Genomic DNA, 19,568 nt, shown 5'->3' with positions numbered 1-19,568 from the left:
CAACACTGCTGCCATTGAAGTGTAAAGACGGAGCTGTGTCGCGTTCCCATGCCGGAGCTACTCGGGAACAGCTGATTGGTGGGGATCCGGGGTGGCCAATCAGATAATAGGCCTTCAGTATTAAAATCTTGGAATATCCCTTTAACGATCAAATGTTATAGTGCATATACCTACAATACTGAAATATTAACAGTATGTGTTTACTTATTGGTTTTTTTGTTTTTATTTATTTTATTTGAGTTGTGTGCAGGTTATTAACTCTCTTTAATTTTTTTAATCAGATTTCTTTACGAGAAGCACGAACAGTCCAAACAGGACCTCAAAGGGCTCGAGGAGACTGTTGTAAGTAGACCTCCTATAGGCTAGCAAATTTCACTGTCCTAGCAAATCTCATTAACATCTTTTACTGAACTGTTATCTGTAACAATTTTATAAGGCTCGTGAACTCCAGACCCTCCACAATCTTCGGAAGCTTTTTGTTCAAGACGTCACATCTCGAGTCAAGAAAGTAAGTAGATTACTTATTATCTACTGTAGCTAAGGGACTTTATAGAAAAAAAAATTAATTCACAATGGGCATTTTCAGTACAAAAATGTTTAGTCTCCTGCTACTTTAAATAGGTTGTTCAATTAGGGCCATATCTCTAGCACACTGCTGCAATTCCCTGCACAGCCAGGTGGCCGCCAGCACAGCCAGCTCTTGAGGAACCGGTTCAGAGGATGAGTGGTAGTGGCCCTGATGAGGTGTGATGACAGTCTTTACTTACTGCAAAATATAACTTATGGTACATCTAGCAGTAGTAGGTGCAAAGTGCAGTTTCATTCACCAGGTGATGAGGAATGGTGGCTGTTTAGGTGCCATTAAAATGGCACTTGCAGGCACTTCTGGATATAGCTTTCCACAATATGGTACAGGCCTGGCGTTTGACTAGCCTGGAAGAGATCCTAGTGATGGGTGCCTGAGATGTTGTCCCTCACCTGCAGCAATGTAAAGCTGTGATTTTGCTTATCACTGAAGCTTCTTTGGAAGCAGTATTCTTGATTCCAGCTATTTTACTGGAATGGTAGTCTCACAGGAGCTCTCATTAAGTTCCCTAAGAGTAGGAGCTCTGGCATGGGCTTCCTTTCTCCTTGCTGTATCACTGGAACTCCCCCTCTTGGCAGGAAGTAGGAACAACTGACTCCTCCCAACAGGGGAGATACAGGGTGGTTAGCCCTGTTCCTGCCAACCATTGCCAACCATACCTCATTCACTGGAATAGACAGAAAAAATATGACATTACAATACACATAAAATAATTGCAGATACCCCCAGGTCTAGGTACTGCACCAGCAGACTCACATTGATCATAAAGTGATGGTATAGGAAGGCACTTCTATGATTGTGGTAAATGTTCTTCTGCTGATAGATATTAATGGAGATGATGCCACACATGCATTTCCTATAAGACTAAGTAGGCAGAATAGAAAACAATTCAGACTCTAGGATCCCTTCTTTGTGACAGCCACATCACATGGTGCAAATAGGGACATTTATTTCGGTATACTAGTATTCTTTCCTCATGTACTGTATGTTCTATTATGCTACCAATCTGTCTGTGTAGAGTGCTGAAATGGAACCCGAGGATAGTGGGGGGATTCATTCCCAGAAACAGAAGATTTCCTTTCTTGAGAACAACCTGGAGCAACTTACAAAGGTTCACAAACAGGTAGGTGTCTCAGTTATTGTGTACGTAAGTGAGCTGAAAACAAAGAAAAGCTGGAAATGGAAAAAATATATATATATATTTGTCGTTCACAAACCCAACACTTCATATCATTATGTGTGTAAACTGTATTGAGGTATGACATATATGTGCTGCCTGCATCTGCTTCATTGTGCGGCATGAAGACGTGACATTGGTGCTAATGCTTGGCCTGCCGAGGTAGAGCACTGCTTCTCAGCGCATGTCTGTATTCTGAGATCATTTTGTTTTTTCTTTGTCACAAAATGAAGTCTCCATACACCATTAAATACACCCACTATATGACCCATCATGGAACAAAGCCTTGCTGATGTCTGTTTAGGGCATTTAACCTGTTGACTGTGAAGTGTTCCTGCAAATGGACGTACAGTTAAGTCCATGGGATGGTATGGGGTCAAGATTGCAAACCCATCTGTTCCTGTAAAAAGTAGTAAATGTAAACCAAACTTACCAGGAGAGGAGTCCAGGACTCTTCTCTAGCAGCATCAAGCTCATCCTCACTGATGAGGGTGCACCTTGCTTCATTATGCCTGCATTGCATACAGTGAAGCGAGGTGCACCTTAAAGTTTGATGTTCATTTACTATTCTTCATGGGGATGGATGGGATTGCTGTGGACAGGTTTGGAACATTAAACCCCAGGTGCATAGCTAGCTGGTGATTTAGTGATCCGCAGACCACGAGACTTCAAGGTGGACCAGTCAGTCATTAATTAGATGGCTATACGGAAGGAGTCAAGCATTAACAGGGTTGGTGGTATTAATTTTTTTTTATATAAAGTGACCGCCACTGATCCCTGGCCACTGCTGTTTTTAATACACAAAAATACTTTATTGTGACAATCCGCATGAGAATGTACAGACAGAAGTCGAAGACAGAAGTAAAATATAAGAAATATTGTATGACTGACTTTAACAGCAATAATAAAGGCATTAAAGGGGTTGGCCACTTTCTGGCTCCTGGTGACCACTGTGTATGTAAGATGATTATACAGGGTGAGTCAAAAGTCGCAGGACACCCTTTTATTTCAGAAATGAAAGGGAAAATTTAAATATCTGCATACCCAAGCAAGTAATGAGTAAGGGGCCTGTCTTTTTTCATGTCTGGAACATGGCCGCCATCAAACTGCCATATTTGGATCAAGATGCAAATTTTTCAAATGGGAAAGGGGTCATGTCATCTCAAGGAAGACCAGCATTTTCTCAGAAATCGATTGCCACAATCAGATTTGCAATATCTCTTGTGGTTCAAAAGTTATCAACACAACTGGGAACAGTCCCTGTGATGCACAGCTATTTGACGTGTTCAGTGTGTTGTCCCCGGTGCTGAACACAGAAATTTGAACTTTGAAGTTTTGAATTTTCTGCATTGATAACTTTTGAACTACAAGAGATATTTCAAATCTGATTGTGACAATCGATTTCTGAGAAAATCCTGGTCTTATTTGATACGCTACATGACTACCTTCCAGGGGTGTTCAGATATTTAATTTTCCCATTCGTTTCTGAAATAAACTGGTGTCCTGCGACTTTTCACTCACCCTCTATATCACTTACTAATATACTAAAAAGAATTCCACAACACTCCCAAGAAAAAACTCAGTAGTAGTGTTTTTTATTCACCAATGCAACTTTTCAGTCCTCTTACTGGGAATTTTCTAAAGCAAAGACACTACTACTGAGTGCCGTGAAATTCTTTTTATTATTTCTCTGGAGGTTACCTGATCACATCCACAGGCACACCTATCTTATTTTTCTAGCAGTGCTGCTCTTCATCTTTTTCTTCACTTACTGATATAGCCTTTATTGATATGTGTGTAGTTTGCTATATTTAATGAGCCATATTAATTTGTTGAGCAGATCTTCCTTGCTGTCCACATAGAGGTCCTGTCCATAAGATGGCTGCTGATGGAGAGTCATGTGATTAGATGCTTCACACCTTATCCATTCACGCACAGTGCACCTGCTGTGTATTTGAATGGCGTAGACTGAGTGACTTTCTGGTCACATGACCCCTCTATTGGCAGCCGTTTTATGGACGGGACCTCTATGCGGATAGCACAGACTTGGCCAACAGGGGGCATACCTCATGAAATATAGAAAATGGTACAGAATATCAGCAAAGACTATATTAGTAAGTGCCATATAGTCATTTTACAAACACATTGATCAACAGTAACTAGAAAGTGACCAACCCCTTTAAGCTTATCACAAGAAAATGATGTATAGAGCTCTTCCTATTCCACACACGAAACATCATGAGCAATAGCAATTCCAGTTATTTCTGAAGTATAAAATACGATATGACCCATCTAAAAAAATCAACTAGAACAAAAAAAAGAGAGAAACCAAGATTGTGGTCTCGACCCCTACCATCCAGCCGGGCTCAATAAAGGTGTAGTTAGCTACACCCAAAGCGATGGACGCAAACATCAAATAAACCCTGGAAACACATGTCAGTTTCGACTTAAAACCAGCCGACGCTCATCAGGAGTATATGAAAAGTCATTGACATATAAGGCACACTAAATAACCATACTACCAGGTGAATTATTCCATGGGGACCAAGTGGCAGAAAATCGAGCCAATATTTCCTGATGCAGATACACTAGTTGTTGATAGGGGAGGGAGCTTGTGAAACCATTGAACGTAATTCGGTAAATCATCGTTCATCCAATGATGAGAAAAAACATCTCCTGCATCAATTGGGTGTGAGAAGAGGGAAACTGCAGTGAACCTAAAAGTCAACTCCAGTTCCTGGAGTCATGGGGACAAGAAGCCCCATAAGGTCAATAAAAAATGAGCCCAATATCCCTAATTATGTACGGACTCTGCCGTATCACATGATGCAAAGTGTCTGGCTCCGTTTTACACTTGGGACAAATGTCTGGTCTACTGGGGCAATATTTAGCGGGCCACTGCTGTTTTAACGCCGCTCTGGTCCCTGCTGTTCTTCACTTAAAGGTCCCAGTTCAACCAGTCAGTCACAGACCGTAGCTTTTATGAGACAGTGGCGCTTTAAGTGCAGGCATGGATAAGATGCTTATGATCAGTTAAGAGAGCAGGCACAGTTCATGCGGGCGGCACTTAAAGTAAAGGGGTTAGTTTCAAACTTCCTTCATGCCAGTAAATGTTATAAACTAAAAGATTCTTGAGACATTACCACAGAATCCAATCACAGTCCTCAATGGTATATGGCATGAGACTGCTGAGGATAGTGATTAGCTGTATCGGTGTGCCATATACCTCTGCGTCATCGCTGCCTTCTTGTATACAACCAGGAAGAGGACTGGAGCTGTTACACTGAGAACGTTGCTGGAGAAAAAGGTGAGTATAGTTATGTTATTTTATAATATTTCATGGCATTGGGCAAATTTGAAAATAACTCGGACAACCCCTTTAAAGGGGATCTGCTCCTTAAGGACTTATGCACATGGCCGTAGCCTTTTTTGCAGTCCACAAAACACGGATATCGGCCGCGTATGTTCCAAATTTTGGAGAACGAGACGTCCTGTCTTTTATAGAACTATCCTGTCTTTGTCCGTAAAATGGACAAGAATTGGACATGTTCAATTTTTTTTTGCAGGGCTGCAGAACAGACATACGGATGCAGACAGCACACGGTGTGCTGTCCACATATTTTGTGGCCCCATTGAAGTGAATGGGTCCGCATCCGATCCGCAAATCTTGCGAACAAAAACAATGGCCATGTGCATGAGCCCTAAAGGGGTATTCTGGTAATTTCAAGTTATCCCCTGTTCACAGAATAGGGGATAACTATTAGATCGGTGGAAGTTCCTGCTGAAGGTCCTCCCCCGATCTTGAGAACAGAGTCCCAGTACCCTACAGGGCCCTCGAAATGAATGAAGCAGCCGGTCATGCATACACACTGCTGCTTCATTCATCTCTGTGGGACTGCCGAGTGCAGTGCTTGGCTATTTCCTTCAGGTCCCTTATTGATGAATGGATAAGCAGTGCACATACTTGACTTGCTGGTCTGTTCATTTCAGAGAGCCCTTAAGGGGTACAGGGCACTCATTCTCATGATCGGTAGGGGCCCAAGTTGCCTTCACTGATCTAATAGTTATCCTCTATCCTGTGGAAAGGGGATAACATGAAATTGCCTTAATACCCCTCTAAGGAGGATTTCCATGTCGGTCAACCACTTGCCACTAATCAGGGATACTCTACGTTCATGTGGCACTGCTATGTGCCTGCTGTCCTAACTGCTCACTGGTAGAGTTGAGCGAACCTGCCTTTTGGCAGGTTCGGAGTTTAAGTGAATTACATAATGGATTCCGTTCTCACGAAATCCATCACATAATTCAATGCCGGCATGCCGCATAATACAAGTGCATGGCCAGCCCAGTGGGTTCCGTTATGCTGGCCATACACTTGTATTATGACGGCATGCAAAATGGAAAGCCTCTAAAGGCATTCCATTTGGCATGCCGGCATTGAATTACATTATGGATTCCGCTATATTTATATAGCACCTATACATAGTGCCAGCCTGTATGCAGTGTGACGTGTTTAAAGGGTTTGTTCCACCTTCAAGGTTTTATTTGTATGTGTGGTGTTCTGTGATGGGATTTATTCAGCCGTATTTCTCTAGTTATTATCATTTTGGTGTTCTGTAGCTTTGTGTACTTATTTGGTTCTGATTTTAATATATAAACTTAAATCAAGCATCCAAACTTTTGGAAGCATACTTTAAAAACTGTGTATAAAGGGGTTGGCCAAAGTAAAACAGATCTGATATTTTCCAGAATCAGCGACACATAGGTGGTGTCTGCCAGACACAGAAAAAAGTAGATCTATATTTTCTAAGCCTGGAAACTTCTTTAGGTGCTGATGAATATATACACTGGCATGCAAAGTTTGGGCACCCCTGATTCAAAATTACTGTTACTGTGAACAGTTAAAGGGGTATTCCTATCTGAGACAATGGGGGCATATCACTAGGGTCACCTCTGGGACCCCCACTTACACCGAGAACTGAGCGGGGAAGGTGGTGGCCGGAGGACCCCGCGTTTTCCAGGTTGTGGCCACCACCAAGCACTCACCCCATGGTAATGAATGGGAGCGCACCGCGCTTTCACGGCCACACCTCCCATTAATTTCTATGGGGCCGACGAAAATAGCCGAGCCACACCTATCAGACAATGGGGGCATATCCTAGCGATATACCCCACTGTCTGAGTTGGGAAAACCCTTTTAAGCAAGTTAAAGATTAAATGATCTCCAAAAGGCATAACGTTAAAGATGACACATTCCCTTTGTATTTTAAGCTAAAACATTTTTTTATTTTCATATTTTACATTTTTAAAATAACAAAAAAGGAGAAGGGCTGGAAGCAAATTTTAGGCACCCTGCATGGTTAGTACCTAGTAGCAACCCCTTTGGCTAGTATTACAGCTTGTAAACGCTTTTTGTAGCCAGCCAAGAGTCCTTCAATTCTTGTTTGAGGGATTTACATCCATTCTTCTTTGCAAAAGTCTTTCAGTTCTGTGAGATTCCTGCGCCGCTTGCATGCACTGCTCTTTTGTGGTCTATCCACAGATTTTCAATGATGTTCAGATCAGGGGACTGTGAGGACCATAGTAAAACCTTCAGCTTGCGCCTTTTGAGGTAGTCTATTGTGGACTTTGAGGTCTGTTTAGGATTAATATATATTTGTAGAAGCCTCTTATTAACTTCAGTTTTTTTTTTACAGTTGCTGTTATGTTTGCTTTCAGAATTTTATATAAATGAGTTTATTCTGCCTTTTACCCGCAAAATTTTCCCTGTTCCATTGGTTGCAACCCAACCCCAAGGCATGATTGATCCACCCCCATGCTTAATGGTTGGAAAGTTGTTCTTTTCATAAGATTCTGTGCCCATTTTTCTCCAAACATACCTTTTCTCATTGTGGCCAGAGTTCTATTTTCACCTCATCGGTCTACAGGACTTGTTTCCAAAATGCATCAGGCTTCTTTAGATATTCTTTTGCAGTTTATTTTTTGGGTGAGGATGCAGGAAAGGTTTTCTTCTATGAAGGCCATATTTGTGCAGGTGTCGCTGAAAAGTAGAACATTGTAACACAACTTCAGATTCTACTAAATCTTCCTGAAGGTCTTTTGCTGTCAAGCAAGGGTTCTGATTTGCCTTTCTAGCACTCCTACAAGCACCTGTCTGTGAATTTTTTCTTAGTCTTCCAGACCTTCCATTGACCTCTACTGTTCTTGTTAAAGGGGTTGTCCGGGTTCAGAGCTAAACCCAGACATATACCCTTCATCCCCTACTCAGCCCCTTTGACATGAGCATCAGAGCATTTCATGCTCCGATGCTCTCCCTTGCTCTGCACTGTATCGCGCTCTTTTCTGTTTAGTTTTACACTGCTGGGCGGAAGCTGAATCAGGGAAATTTCCCAGTCAGGGGACCAGGGACCGCCCAAGCCTCCCTCTCTGCCACTGGCCAGGTACATAATGACCTCTGAGTGTTAATTAATGCTGTGAGAATCAAGTACTCATGTACCCAGCCAGTGACTGCACATGTCCTCCTGAATTACACTGGTGTAGCCACATCTCACCTCCTGAGCCCCCCTGCTGAGCCCCCTGCTCCATATCTTAATCAGAGGCAACTGGAGGAGGGGAGCAGAAAATGGCAGCTTTGGATGGCCACCACAGAGGACAGCTTTTGGGGCAATATATTGTGCTGCACTGGGGTTTATGGTATTTTGCGTTATTGTATTGCTGACCCCTTCTACTTATGTTTTCCCGCCTCCTGTCAATTTAGACACTCCTACAACATGGGCCACATTTAGTTTTTTTTTTTCCAGGGCCGATTTAAGTTCCCAATCCACCCCTGAACACCATATTTACACTGTTCAGTTAATTGACTGGAAAATTTCTTCAAGGCTCCTTGGCTCTCTGAGATATGTACACATGCTTTATCGTAATTCTATTTACAGTATTACACACGCTTCTTTGCATATCCGGTTTTCAGATAGTGTTTGCCATAGAACAGGTATTACAGTATGTGTTGTCAGTGCTTCGAGACCTAGACAGAGAGCAGATGTCATCATTATATTGAGAGGTCCAGTCAATGACTTTTAGGACCTTTGTTAGACCTTGTGCATATGACCGTATTTTTCATCTGTATGCTATATGCATTTTTTCTGGATAGCACAATGACCCATCCATTTCTTTGGAGCCATGCACACATCCGTATTTTTCGACAAATGATAGAACATGTCCTATTTTGGTCCTCATTGTGGACAAGAATAGCCATTTCTATTGATGTGAGGGGGAAAAATGCAAAGTGCACATTGAAGGTATCTGTATTTTGCAGACCAAAATACGGACACGGCCATGTGCATGAGGCCTAAACATAATATTCTGTAGAGTCGGGATAAAAGCCTGCAACATCTTTTCTTTTTTTCTTAATAGACTTGCTGGACCTGTTCCAGGTGCCAGCTCCATATAAACTCAATTAGGAATTGAAATGATATTGCTATATTTAGTCAGAATTCTCTGCAACGGTATCTGTCTTCATTATAAATGCATTATCACCCCGCATCCATTATTTCTATTTGTTCCACATTCTGCTTTTTTCAGTTTGCACGCTCACTCTATATAGGAATAAGCATTCTTTTTTCAATGACTCCCATTTGTATCCCCCATTCCCTCCCTGCTGCCTTCCATTTAGCTGGATGACTGGGTTTCCAAGGTACTGAAAGATATTAAAAGAGATGTTTGCCTAATTCCAGGTCCGCTGGCCTCTATCATCCCAGATTTTATGCTTACAACCATTCATCCATTTTCCCTGTCTCTAATGGAATGATTAAATCTTGATGTATTCAGCTGACATGGAGTTAGAGGAGCAGCTCTGACATGAATCATCACATGTGGTGTTAGTAAATGGGGCTTGCAGGGCTCAGCACGCCGTTCCACACCCTCCACCCTCCGGTTTCGGATTATAAATTAATAATAGATTTTCCTTGTTTGCATCTCTTCAGAGCTCATGCATATGGCAATGCACACAAGAAGTTCCCTATTTGTCAGCAGATTCTACCTATTATGTAATATGGTGAAAATAAGTTACATTGCAGGAACCATATCCTGGTTTCTGATGGCTTTGCCACAGCAGCATTGTAAATAGTGTAACTTGAATTCAAAGATTCAAGACTAAATAGGCTTACACATGCTAAATGAATACCTTTATTTACTAAATGTGCTTAAAAAAAAATATATGCATACCTACAAACAAATTACATTCAGAAATAATAATCACCTGGCTTGCAACAACAATTGGGGCAGCCACCATCAACCAGTTCTTTGGAACATGGCCGACGCCCCATGGCAATAGAAGAGAGAAATAGTCAGCCACAGCATCCTGCCTGAATGATGTCCTCGTTGGAGCTGAGTTCTTTGTCTTGTGCACTGAACTTTTCTAACTTAATGACCTCTTCTACTCGGGATGTCCAGTGTACAGTAGGCCTGTCCTGAGCTATCTAACCAAACAGAAATGCAGCCTTCACAGAACAATAGGGGTCTTGTATACATTTTACTAACTAATTCACTACATTAGAACTAATATTTTTACATTAAAAGGTAAATAAATTTTTTTAGAAATTAAAGGGAAAGAACCAATAAGAATAATAAAAAAAATACACTTCTAACACATGATCAAAAACGCTTGAAATGGCCATGGACCTACAGATAGAGGATAAGCGTTTTTCATGGGTTAAACCCTTTACATAATCCATAGCCTGTGTGAACATAGCATAATGCACCATACACAGTACAACAATGCTGCCGTATTGAAGCCTTGGTTAAAAATTCGGAATGGTTCATGTCCTACTTGGTGTCCAGCATAAACCAAAGAAGCTGCAAAATCTTTCAAATACTGTATAGAAGAAACTGCATATGAAATATATTTTATACTGCACATAAGGGCTCACGCTTATCCCTAATACGGCACCCATAGACTACCATGAGCCTCTACTGTACCTCTGTGTGCCTAGAACTTTACTAAGAAATTTTATATGAAACCATTACAACAAAAAAAAATTAACATTCTCCATCACATGTTGTATCGGAGGCCTTCAGAGGAGCCATACCGCAACACACAGACACATGTACAAAACTATATGGATCCTGTGTATTAGTGAAGATCATTAAAAAAAATTGCTACTGGGGTAATGTACATTTTATATAATGTGAACATGTAAAAGTTTTGCCATGCAATTAAAGGGGTTTTCTGGGAGTAGAATATTGAATACCCATCTTCAGGATAGGTCTCCAATATCTGATCAGTGGGGGTCCAATCAAATCTTGATGACTTATCTGTAGGATAGGTCCTTAGGACAGGTCATCACTCTTCAATACCTAAAAAATCCCTAAGCAGAAATTCAAGGGTAGCATGTTATGTGAATATGTCCGCTATACTATTAGGCCAAATGGTACAAAAAAACTCTGTGCCATTTTGCTAATAACGCCAAACAAAGGGGTTGTCCCATTTCTGGAAAAAAATTGCCTTGGGGGTAAAAATTTGATAATTATAAGCATTTTTGACCTGTTTATTCCCTCACGGGACCAGTGACGGCATTGTGGTCCTCTTGCTAGTCTCTGTCTACTTGGCTGTAGTGGTGATGTGCTCTTGTACGCATACGACCACTGCAGCCAATCCCTGGTTTTATTGGTATACAGCATGAGACTGCTAAGGCCAGGGAATACCTGCAGTGGTCACGTGTATATCGGTGTATGGGCAGCAAATAAAGCAGCACCAACCTATTTTCACGCCACACAGGTAGCAAGCCTTCATCCAGACACAAGGCTCCCAGATCTCAACAGAGACCTAGCTTCTGAGCCCAGCTGCCTTTTTAAGGACAGCCAGGTGCTGCCAAAACCCAGACCGGCATTTAAAATCCGGTCCGGTATTTGACCTCATCTGGCTGTAAATAAGCCCAGCAGCACATACTGGGAGGAAAATATAGTACCTGTTTTCCCAGACCAAACCTCTCACTGTGTCACAATATATTTAATATATTTAATATATAAAGCTGAGTGTATGTTTGTATGTATGTCCGCTAAAGGAATCCGCACCATTGCATTTACACACAGGTACATCAGGTGTCTGGGAAGGTTTTAGACCAGGTCTCAGCTCTCTTAGCATGTACAATTCCTGAGATATTCCCCAAAAATGCATTAGCCAATAGAAGCCTGGTCACATGACCCTTATCAGCCAATAGACGCTCGCAGGCCATTAATCTCATACACACATACACAGTTTTACACCAGGTTTCCATAACAACCCAGCCATTTTTCTTCACTACTGTTGGTCAGCTTTAAAGGGGCAGGGTGCTGTGGAGGTCACAGTTAGGGTCCATTCACACGTCCACAAAATGGGTCTGCACCCGTTCCGCAATTTTGTGGAACCCGGTGCGGACCCATTAATTTTTAATGGGGTCACAAAAGATGCGGACAGCACACTGTGTGCTGTCTGCATCCGCATTCCCGTTCCGTGGCCCCTTAAAAAAAAAGAACATGTCCTATTCTTTTCCATAGACACAGACAAGAAAAGGCATTTCTATTATAGTGCTGGCCATGTGCTGTCTGCACATGGCCGGTGTCCGTGTTTTGCGGATTCGCAATTTGTGGACTTGTGAATGGACCCTTAAGGGGGCAGGTAGGGTGGCCATTCAGGCCACCCTCAAAAGACAGATTTAAAAACTTTGCCCCCAGGTCCCGCTAAGCCACGCCCCCTCCCCCACCACAGCCGACGGGGATTGAAAAAATGAAGGTAAAAATCAGCTTCTGTCAGCTGCAGGGGTGGGAGGGAGGGTGACTTTCTCCCTGGAGCTCACGCTCAGACAGCACAGTGCTGCTGTCTGAGAGTGAGCTGTTCAAAAGGACATCCCTGTGTTCATCCAGGTTCTGCGCCAGACGGGGGACAGGGAGTCTGAAAGCCGGACTGTCTGGCCTAAAACTGGACCTCTGGCCACCCTAGGAGCAGGCTGCTGTAGAGGTCACAGTTAAGGGGACGGTCCGCTATGGAGGTCAGTGTTAAGGGGCAGGATGCTGTAGAGGTCACTGTTAAGGGGCGGGGTGTTGTGGAAATCACATTTTAAGGGAACGGAGTTCTGTGGAGGTCACAGTTAAGGGGCAGATTATTGTGGAAATCACTGTTAAAGAGGACCTTTCACTACTCTACAAACGAAAAACTAACTATACCTGTGGGCAGAGCAGCGCCCAGGGGTCCCCCTGCACTTACTAGCAAGTCTGGGCGCCGCTCCATTCGCCCGGTATAGGCTCCAGTGTCTGCGCTCCCTCTGACTGTTTTCTTGTAGGAGGCGTGTCCCTTGCTGCACTGCTGGCCAATCGCAGCGCACAGCTCATAGCCAGGCTATGAGCTGTGCGCTGCGATTGGCCAGCAGTGCAGCAAGGGACACGCCTCCTACAAGAAAACAGTCAGAGGGAGCGCAGACACCGGAGCCTATACCGGGCGAACGGAGCGGCGCCCAGACTTACCAGTAAGTGCAGGGGGACCCTCTGCCCACAGGTATAGTTAGTTTTTTGTTTGTAGAGTAGTGAAAGGTCCTCTTTAATGAGACAGGGTACTGTGGAGGTCACTAATAAAGGGGTGGCTGCTGTGGAGGTCACTGTTAAAGGGTAGGGCGCTGTGGATGTTACTGTTATAGTGGATACTGTCTATCTTTTAACGATACACACAAACATTAAATAAAATAGTATATAAAGTATATTTCCCCCTCAGACAACATACCATATTACTCTTTCTTGATTTTTCGGTGGTATAATGATACCACATGGAACATGGAGTAGACTGGAAACTCAGACGGGCTTGGAACTCAGTTGCACATTAGTTATAGTTCTTATATGGTATATTTTTAACTTTGAGTTGCTATCTTATTATTACCATGAGGCATAAACCTCTCCTCACACGTTGGTTGGGAATGAGCAGAATCTTGCAGACAGCATGCACTTTATATTGGAACCATGTACAGCGAGGTTATATTACAGCAGTAGCCATGCATAAGTATCTACATTTTGTGAAGTTTACTAGGTTATTAAAGAGGAGCTGTCACCGCTCCTGACATGCCTGTTTTAATATCTTCATGCATTCCCAATGTACTAACAATTCTGGAGCATCTATTCTTATGTCTCTGTGTTGTGCCATTCCTTTATTATTTCTACTAGAAGTTATGAATGAATTGCTAGCAGTCTGGTTGCCGAAGAATTGTTAGTATGTGGGGAATGCATGAAGCTATTAAAATAGGCATGTCAGGAGAGGTGAAAGGTCCTCTTTAAGGCAGCAGAGACACTTTTTGATGTCTCCATGCAATGTTACAATGTATCTTATTCTCATCTAACCATCAATTATAGGACTATATCAGCACTGTACTACAGTAGTTGACGGCCATGGATGTTACATCCGTAAAGTAATTTTATTATTGGTTGTTTTTGTGTCTTTTACTGATTTTATATTAGTTATATTTATTCTTTAACTATCACAGAGATTTTGACCCTCAGGCTGGTATCATCTGAACTCACCAGCTTCTTGAAAACCCATTGTTATGCCTCCATGCTATACACAACATAAAAATCAGTGCATGTTAAATACACATACTACATCTAAAGTCACGTCTTCCTGCAATCCATAATTCTGCAAAGGTAGCTCAACTCATAACAGTCTATATATAATCTTTATGACTACATATGTAAAATACCATTAGGTTGGTGTCGCTGGTGTTTTTTTATGCATTTTTCCTTACGTTTTTCAGCAACAAAAAGCTGCAGCCAGATGTTTGCTGAAAGCCAGTAGGAAAGTATAAAAGTGACTACAGCTGTTTTTGTGTCATTTTTTCTCACTTTTGGAACACCTTTTGAGTCCCTCTGGATCATTAATGAAGGGCCTAAACCACAAAACTGGTGTAAAAAAAAAAAAAGTCACAAACTTGCAGGCCTAAAAACGCATCACCAGAAGGCTAGTTTCACACTATTGTTAAAATCTTCCAGCAGGCAGTTCCGGCAGAGGAACAACCTGCCGAAGTTCATCGTATGCGACATAGCCGAATACTGCCTTTCTCTCCAGAGACTATTGGGTTTCGGAGGGATCCAGTCTGTTTTCGAAATTAGTGCTGGGATTTGGACAGAAAAAAAAATACTGCAAGCACCAGTTTTTGTCCAGCCAAATCCGGACACTAATGCCATAAACAGACTGGGTCCCATTACAGTTAACATGGCCTGGCGGTGCGCCAGCACTTTCTGGCTATACTGGATACGATGAACTACAGCAGGCCTTTCCTCTGCCGGAACAGCCTGCTGGAAAATTTTAACGTAAAAACTCAGTGGCTTTATTGCTGGTTTTTATTCCATCTCCCTCCCAGAAAGAGTTAATAAAAGTTAATCAGAAAGTTATGTGTACCCCAAAATGACACCATTAAAAAATTACCACTTGAGTTATAGAAGGTGATGATGAAAAAATGAACGCTTAGTTAGTATAGGCTGGTCCCTAAGAGGTTAAAAAAGCAGCATTGAGAACACATGGAATTTTGATACGGATTCTGTATGGACATGCCCTTAGGAAGATTTCACATTCTGTGATTTTTGGAAAAGTGCTGCAATTTTTTATGCCGATTTTTAAAAATAGCATAAATGGTCCTTCTTTAATGGAGGGTTTTTTCACTATGTCTTTCTGAGAACCAAACGTCAAAAATATCACTTTCAACTGTATGGGGGATGTTGGTCCATGAAAACGTTGTTTATTCACTGGCTGTCAAAAACTACCCATGTGAATAACCCCATAGACTACCACTGTCCGATAGGTGCCGATCGCTCTGTGACCCTGGCCTATCTCTAGAACGGGACCCCCCCCCCAAAAAGAAAGAGGGCACACCGAGCAAGCGTGGAGACCCTCCATTCACTTCAATGGGAGTGCTGAAAATAGCCAAGCGCCATAGAGGTGAATGGAGGGGGGCTGCACTTGCGTGGTGCCCTCTCTATTCACTTTTATGGAAGTTCCAAACATAACCTCGCTCAGCTGTTTTCAGAGCACTCATAGAAGTCATTGGAGAGAATGCTGCGCATGCGCGATGCGCTCTCCTCCTTTCTGAGGGCCCTGTTCTATAGATAGGAGTAGATCCCAGAGCTAGCCATATGCCACCAAAGAGAGGAGCCAACCCCTTTAATATACAAGTATGCATTGATGAGTGTCAAGGAGGAAGTCTGTTCCGCTCGTTTAGGTTGGAGCTAAAAATGTGAAATGTGTTGTGGAAAAACAAAATTTGTGCAGCTTGTCTGTAACTATTATGTGTGACCATTTTAGAGCTGTGATTTGGATGTACACTAAAAACACAGAAGAATTACAGGCAAGTCGCTGTCGCATGTCACTTGGATTGTATCTGTGGTGTCGGAGTTTCTTGCGGCCGTTGCGTTGCAGTTGAGTGTAGCATTGCAGTCTCACTGACAATCATTAGGTGCCTTGTTGCAGTTCAACATCTTCATGTCGTGTTACACGTCACCTATATGCCCCAGCCTAAGGGCTCATGCACATGAACGTATTTTTGGTCCGCGTCCAATCAGCATTTTTTGCGGGTCGGATGCAGACCCATTCACTTCAGTAGGCCCTAAAAGATGTGGACAGCACTCCATGACGTCCATTTTGTGCTGTCCGCAAATTAGGGACGAGGATAGAACTGTTCTATAATGGGCCGGATGTTCCATTCCAAAAAATGCGGAACGCACAAAGCCAGTATCCGTGTGCTTGAGCCCTAAAGGTACAGTAAGATTCTCAGCTCTGAGATCGTCTGGGGCCTAGATCATTTGTGACACAGCTGGTGGGATGAAACGCCTGCGCTGACTGGAGGCATGGATAGTCTCGGATATCCACAGTCACATAATACGTGATGCAGCTAGGGGACGTTATCACGAATATTATCTAGAAGAAGTAGCATGAGAGGAAGGACCAAAGGGGTGAGGCTTAGACACTGAGGGGGGAGATCTATCATCTCCTCTGTGCCTGAAAAGTGACATTAAAAGGTTGCAGACTATGCCAGTATCTTTGATTGTTTCAGAATTGATGAGATAAGCCAGAACAATGTATGTGATATTAAAGATGACTGACATGTCTGTTTTAGTAGTTACTTGCATTCCCCATGTAATAACACATCTGGACTCTTATGTTGTGCAATTCTTCTATTATTCTTACTAGATGTTTCTGAATGAATTGCCAGCAGTCTACAAGAAAGGTCCAGCAGGGTGTTACCAATTGTGGGTGTGTCTATGCACAGTCTGACACTAATCAATCAGTGCTGCCAGTGTCCTACTGTTCAAGAACACACCCCCAACTGGTAACACCCATCTGGACCTTCAGTGCAAGCTGCTAGCAATTCATTCATAACTTGTAGTAGGAATAATGGCTGAATGTCACAGCATAGCATCATATGTAAGAATAGATGCTCCAGGATTGTTATTACATGGAAAATATACATGGTTACTCAAACAGACATGTCTGGAGAGGTGACAGGCCACTTTTGTGTAATAAAAGGCAGGTCTGCAGAGTCAGTAAGCTAGATTTCCATCTCTTTTTTAACAGTCCAACTCCAGCCATCCAAAACTGACTGGCTCCACAGCTTTTTGGTTATCGCATTTTTTCATAAATAAGGGCCTTACATAGAAAGAACATTTGCAGTTTCTGATCTTTCCTATATTCATATGAAAGTCAATATGCAACAAGCCATGCTTTTAATACATTTAATATACAATATTAGTAATGCCTACTGTGTCCTTCTCCCATACCATGTAGATTGGAAGCCCTCACGGGCAGGGCCCTCTCTCCTTCTGTACCAGTCTGTAACTCGTCTTGTTCATGCTTATTGCAATTGTCTGTATTATGTATGTATACCCCTTATCATATGTACAGCGCCATGGAATGAATGGCGCTTTATATTTTTATTTTGAAGTTGGAGTTGGTGGACTTCTGCTGACTCCAGCTTTGGCTCCAGCCAAACCTGCCTCCGACTCCACAGTCTAGACAAAAGTATTATAGAAGTGATAGGAAAATTATAATGGTCTTCCTTTAAAATCCATTATTGCAATTGATTCCCAAGTGACTGAAGCCTTAGAGTGAAATATAGATCCTCTCTGGTCCTTTGTGTCTGAATATTCCGTTATATACCTTATATAATTGATAGTATCATACCTGTATGAGTGAGATATTGCTTTAAATTATGTCTCAGAACCCATACCATTAAAGGGGTTTTCTGGGATGGTATAGGTCATCAATATCAGATCGACACCCGTGTGAGCGCAGCCCTCGTAGTTGACATTGCAGTGGTGAGCAGTTATAATTACAGGCCGTCCCATTCACTTCTATGGGACAGCTCGTTCCTATTCAAGTGTATACTACAGATCCGTTCCATAGAAGTGTATAGGGACGGCTTGTAATTACACTTGCTCGCCGCTGCGATGTCGACAGCAAGCAGGTAAACAATGGACTTGCTCGCACGGCACGCTCCTTCTCTTCAACCAGCTGATCCCCGCCGATCTGATATTGACGACCTATCCTAAGGGTAGGCCATCAATATCAAAATCCCGGAAAACCCTTTAAAAATAACTACACAAGTATATGACCAAACCGATTAAAAATCCATTATATTTCTTGCTGTGATTCTCTCATGGTCATACTTCCAATCTCTCACTTTCTTCGGTGCCTTCCAGTTGGTTCGTGACAATGCAGATCTTCGTTGTGAGCTTCCTAAACTGGAAAAACGTCTTCGGGCTACGGCTGAGAGAGTTAAGGCCCTGGAGGGTGCACTGAAAGAGGCCAAGGAAGGGGCTATGAAGGACAAGAGAAGGTATCAGCAAGAGGTGGACCGCATCAAGGAGGCTGTACGCTACAAGAATACAGTGAAGCGCACACACACTGCACAGATTGGTAAGACATGGCCAGTTCTGGTTTTGTGCTATGTTCTTCCCTGTCTGTCTCAGCATATTCCTGTGGTCAGCACCGTTCATATATATGTAATGTATTCTTTATGTAGTTACCATCTTATGAGTTTTGGGAAGAGGGTCTGCAAGTGAGCTCTTAGCAAGCTCTGCCTCTGATGCTACCAGATGTAAGGTAGCTATCTTTACAAGCCAATGTTAAACCTATTAACCAGACTTCAAGACGTGACTTGGATAAAAATTAAACCAGTAATTTTTTCCAAGTCATGTCTGACGGTCGAACATTGACTTAGGCCCCTTTCACACGGGCGAGTATTCCGCACGGGTGCGATGCGTGAGTTGAACGCATTGCACCTGCACTGAATCCTGACCCATTCATTTCTATAGGGCTGTGCACATGAGCGGTGATTTTCACGCATCACTTATGCGTTGCGTGAAAATCGCAGCATGTTCTATATTCTGCGTTTTTCACGTAACGCAGGCCCCATAGAAATGAATGGGGTTGCGTGAAAATCGCAAGCATCCGCAAGCAAGTGCGGATGCGGTGCGATTTTCACGCATGGGTTCTAGGTGACAGTCTATTCACTGTATTATTTTCCCTTATAACATGGTTATAAGGGAAAATAATAGCATTCTGAATACAGAATGCTTAGTATAATAGTGCTGGAAGGGTTAAAAAAAAATAAAAAAGTTAACTCACCTTATCCCCATGATCGCGTAGTTCCCGGTCGGTCTGTTCTTTAGCTGTGGCTAAAGGACCTGTGGTGATGTCAGATCACATGCTCCATCACCATGGTGATGGACCATGTGATTGGAGCATGTGATCTGACATCACCACAGGTCATTCAGCCCACAGCTAAAGAAGAGACCGACCGG

The 19,568-nt window shown here is 42.7% G+C and overlaps 1 protein-coding gene across 1 annotated transcript in view; it reads left to right on the top strand.

Moving 5' to 3' along the window:
• Positions 1–19,568, top strand: part of KIF5A (kinesin family member 5A) — a 149,815-nt gene that overhangs the window by 118,156 nt on the left and 12,091 nt on the right. Inside the window, exons 22-25 of the mRNA XM_044286264.1 lie at positions 282–342; positions 437–508; positions 1,605–1,709; positions 18,465–18,681. Of these exons, the coding sequence (XP_044142199.1) occupies positions 282–342; positions 437–508; positions 1,605–1,709; positions 18,465–18,681 (455 nt within the window). The remainder of the gene's footprint in view (positions 1–281; positions 343–436; positions 509–1,604; positions 1,710–18,464; positions 18,682–19,568) is intronic.

The sequence above is a fragment of the Bufo gargarizans genome, chromosome 3, assembly GCF_014858855.1.
Source record: "Bufo gargarizans isolate SCDJY-AF-19 chromosome 3, ASM1485885v1, whole genome shotgun sequence".
Lineage (NCBI taxonomy): Eukaryota > Metazoa > Chordata > Amphibia > Anura > Bufonidae > Bufo > Bufo gargarizans.
The sequence above is the reverse complement of the archived record's forward strand: the minus strand, read 5'-3'. Positions and strand labels throughout refer to the sequence as shown.